The sequence below is a fragment of the Cyprinodon variegatus genome, unplaced genomic scaffold (assembly GCF_000732505.1).
Source record: "Cyprinodon variegatus isolate N-32 unplaced genomic scaffold, C_variegatus-1.0 Scaffold1235, whole genome shotgun sequence".
NCBI lineage: Eukaryota > Metazoa > Chordata > Actinopteri > Cyprinodontiformes > Cyprinodontidae > Cyprinodon > Cyprinodon variegatus.
Genome location: NW_015151688.1, coordinates 157,922 through 161,716, shown reverse-complemented (window position 1 = coordinate 161,716; position 3,795 = coordinate 157,922). Strand labels below are relative to the sequence as shown.

Here is a 3,795-nt window from a genome sequence, read left to right as displayed (position 1 = left end):
ATGCTTATGCATTCAGCAGATGCTTTTATCCAAATCAATTTACAAAGTAGACATGCATTTGTTTAAATTTGCCAACAATGTAAAGCTATTTGTGTTACCAGTGGCATGATAGTGTGCTTTATAAATACAGTTTAAAATGATTTGATTTTAAAAAGCCTTAAAAATATTGGGTTTTGAATTGACACCATATAAACAAACAGACCTGAACTAAGTCACTGTCCGTAACTATAAGTCACTTAAATGCCATTTTACCAATAATACAATGCATTCACAGAGTAACAGCTGATGAGTGACACAATTAAAGATGATTGCTTATTATAGTGAACATTTCTATAGACTGATCAAAAACACACAAATAAAAGAAACTAAGTGATTCTCAACAAACCACAGAACACACACTGGTGTTTACAACATTTTTGGCAAGTGTCAAATCTTTAAGCTAAAAAATAAACACTTTTTATAACTATGTAAAAGTATCTGAGAGATGTTTGATTAGATCTGATTATACTGCCTTAAAAATACATAAATAGAATAAAATAATAATAAAAAATATGCTGCCATCAGTTAGCATGTAGTTTAATATTGATTTATACCAATAACTTATTGTATTACATAGAGTAATTACGGTATTATTTTCTTAGTTGTTTTAGATCTGGAGATTATGAGTAATTACAATAAAATAGGTAGAAATTAAAAAGACTAAATTGAACTGATTAAAGTTTGTGGCGCATCTAGACGCCATAATCTACAGAGGTTTGCCTCAAAGCCGTCATAGAATAAAACAATAAATGAACTTTGGTGAACCTGGTTTATTTATTGCTGATGGGAAACTGTAGTAGTTCCGTCAGTCAGCAGGGGGCGGTAGTGCTTCATTAGAATGGTTCCCCCACGGTTTGAAAGGGAAGAAAGACTGAGCGCTTATTCATCTTTACATCTGAACATCTACAGAAAACATGCGATAAAACCAGTTCAACCAGTTAACCCCAAACATTATGCACCAGTAAAGTAACACCATAGACAGTCTGTACGGAACAGATGATTGGATTAAATCGTAATTTGTTTTAAACACGACGGTCTCTGTAAACCGGAAGTGTCGGAGCATTTCCGGGGAGCATTTCCTGTTCCTGCTGGTCTCCATTATTGCCTCCTGTGAGCTCCTGCTGCCTGCTGAAAGATGAACACGGTTCTGTCCAGAGCGAACTCGCTGTTCGCCTTCTCCCTGAGCGTCATGGCGGCTCTGACCTTCGGCTGCTTCGTCACCACAGCCTTCAAAGACAGAAGGGTTCCTGTGGACATCCACGTCTCCAAAGTGATGCTGTAAGAGTTTGATTCATAGCTGCTGTTTCTGGCTGCTTCCTTCCTGTTCTGCCGCCTGCTGATGCTTCCCAGCTGCTTCAGAGACCGAGGCTCACCTGATGGTGCTCTGCTGTCAGAGACCTGGGAGGACCTGGGCGGTTCTTTTCTCTCTAGATTTAAACTTTGTTTCATAGAAAATCCAAATTTACCTGCTGCTTTAAGCACATTTATTCACCATTTCCACAACCATCTGGACCCTACTTGCATGGAAGTGGCTGCATCATGCTGTGGGGATGATTTTCCAGTGCCCACCTGACCATCACTAATATCTAAACCCAAACAGATGGAAACCTGCCTGCTGAAGCAGAGTCTGTTCACCTGCTTGGTTTATTTCCTGCACTGCAGGTTTGCTGCTTCTTCTTTGTCTCTAAAAAAGCTTCTTCTTTCCATCTATGCTGCATCAAAGCATCTAGACCCACGCTGGACATTCAGGTCCAGGAGCTTTACTGTCAGACCAGCATACCCATAATCAATACGCATGCGTAAGACGTCAGCAACCTGAAAATGTTTCCTTTCAGAAACTCTGAGTGTTTGGATGACGTCCGGCTCCAGAAGTGATTTTGTGAAATAAGCTCCACTTTCCCTCAGTGATCATCTTCTCTTTACAGGAAGAATGTCGATGACTTCACAGGACCCAGAGAGCGAAGCGACCTGGGGTTCCTCACCTTCGACATCTCAGCTGATATCCTTTCCCTGCACTGTGGAGATGTTAGCAGAGCTCTGTCCAGGCGCTGCAAAGAGAACACCGGATTCTTCTCTGATACCAGAGCTCTGCTGGCTGTCATCACCTCCTCTCTATAAGCAGTAAACAAACACACGTCTGTCCTAGAAAATGGCTCTAGATCAGTGGGAGGTCAGAAAATGAAGCCTTAGCTCATAAGGTCAGAGGTCACAGTAGATGGTGTTAATGGGGTACATATACTGGGTTTAAACTGACTGGATTTATTGGGATACATGTATTATAGAACTACAATGAATAGATCTGCCCCTACAGATCAGGACCATTTTAATTGATAGCTGATCTACAATCGTCTTCAGTATTGGGATCTCTGCTCTGGGTCCCACCCTTTCCATGATGTCATCGTATCTCATCACTTCTAAAGGCTGAATAAAGGCCAGGCCTCTGGAAGCTAAACACAGATATTCATTACCTAGATGTTAGCTTAACAGAGAGGCTGCGGTTCTGAGCAGATTAGCTGCTTAAAGAAACAGCTGCTCTTTACTCTCCGCCCTCCGTCATGAGAAAAAGTGGGCGTTTGTTTACAGTACAGGCGCAGCGCGGTTTAGGCAGCTGCTTCCTGGGCCTCGTTTCAGATAGTGGAATCAGTCAGAGGGTGAATAAGTTTGGAGGTGAATCCCTGCACACCTAGAAAGTTCAACATAGAAATGTCCAATTAATCCCTCCAGTTACTCCATGTGATCAGAGGGATTTTTAATATGGTTCATAGATTTTTTTAACATCACTCTTTTCACCAGTCATTATTGAATCAATGAATCAGTTATTAATTTATCTAATGATATTGTAGCCACAGATCCCTCATATGTTAGAGATGACGGCTTCTCTGTGCTGCCTTTGGTTTTTATGCTGAACATAAATGGTCAGAGTTGATGTTAAAATGTTCAGCTATCCATCTGATCGATCACATCGTCTGTAGAGCGTCATTGCTCTGCTTTGGTGGGGAGGAGAACTTTCCTTCCATCCATCCAAGACAGATGAGTTAACCTCCAGACTGAGGCTGAATCACTTCAACCATCAAATAGTTCAGGTTTTGTTCACTTTCTAACGGAGCTTTTCACAAAGGAAACATCTAAAAACTGACTCAGCATTTAGTGTCATAGGCTACGTTCACACAGCAGCCTGAAGTCACCCAAATCTGATTTTTTTGCCAATATGCGACCTGGATCTGATCTTTTCATTTACCGGTAAGTCTTAACAGCACAGATCCAATTTTTTCCAATGCGACCCAGGCCTCCTGGCTCTGTGGTCCTGAATCCGATACGAATCTGATCTTTTCTAATGCGACCTGTGTGTGAACAGCCAACTAAACGTTGTTAATACCCGACAAAGGTCACTACTCTGGGTCTTGCTACGAAGAAGCTGCAAGCCAAACAACAACCATGGTGGACAATGATGCAGAGAGCAGTATTTATGTTTAATCCTCTTGAAAAGATTGAGTTTTTAAGGTTGGGAAAGATCGCTAGATGTTCTCCAGCACTACCATCCATGTTTACTTCTCTAAACACAGAGCATGCTGGCCTGTGACGTCATTACATCCTCTACTGCGCACGCTAAAAAAAAATGGGAATTGAGCATCAAGGCCTGCAGAGTGAACGTAGCCATAGAGTGATTAGATGCCTTCAGCACAGACATCAGTAATCAGAGATGAATGAATCCAGTAAAATATCACTTTATGCTTGATGTTGATGAAGGAACAGGGT

At 41.4% G+C, this 3,795-nt stretch overlaps 1 protein-coding gene across 1 annotated transcript in view; it reads left to right on the top strand.

The window, feature by feature from the left end:
* The first annotated feature begins 1,056 nt into the window (after positions 1 to 1,056).
* The window catches only part of spcs3 (signal peptidase complex subunit 3), a 5,894-nt gene continuing 3,155 nt past the window's right edge, over positions 1,057 to 3,795 (top strand). Inside the window, exons 1-2 of the mRNA XM_015401590.1 lie at positions 1,057 to 1,317; positions 1,965 to 2,038. Coding sequence (XP_015257076.1) covers positions 1,175 to 1,317; positions 1,965 to 2,038 — 217 coding nt within the window. The 5' untranslated portion in view covers positions 1,057 to 1,174. The remainder of the gene's footprint in view (positions 1,318 to 1,964; positions 2,039 to 3,795) is intronic.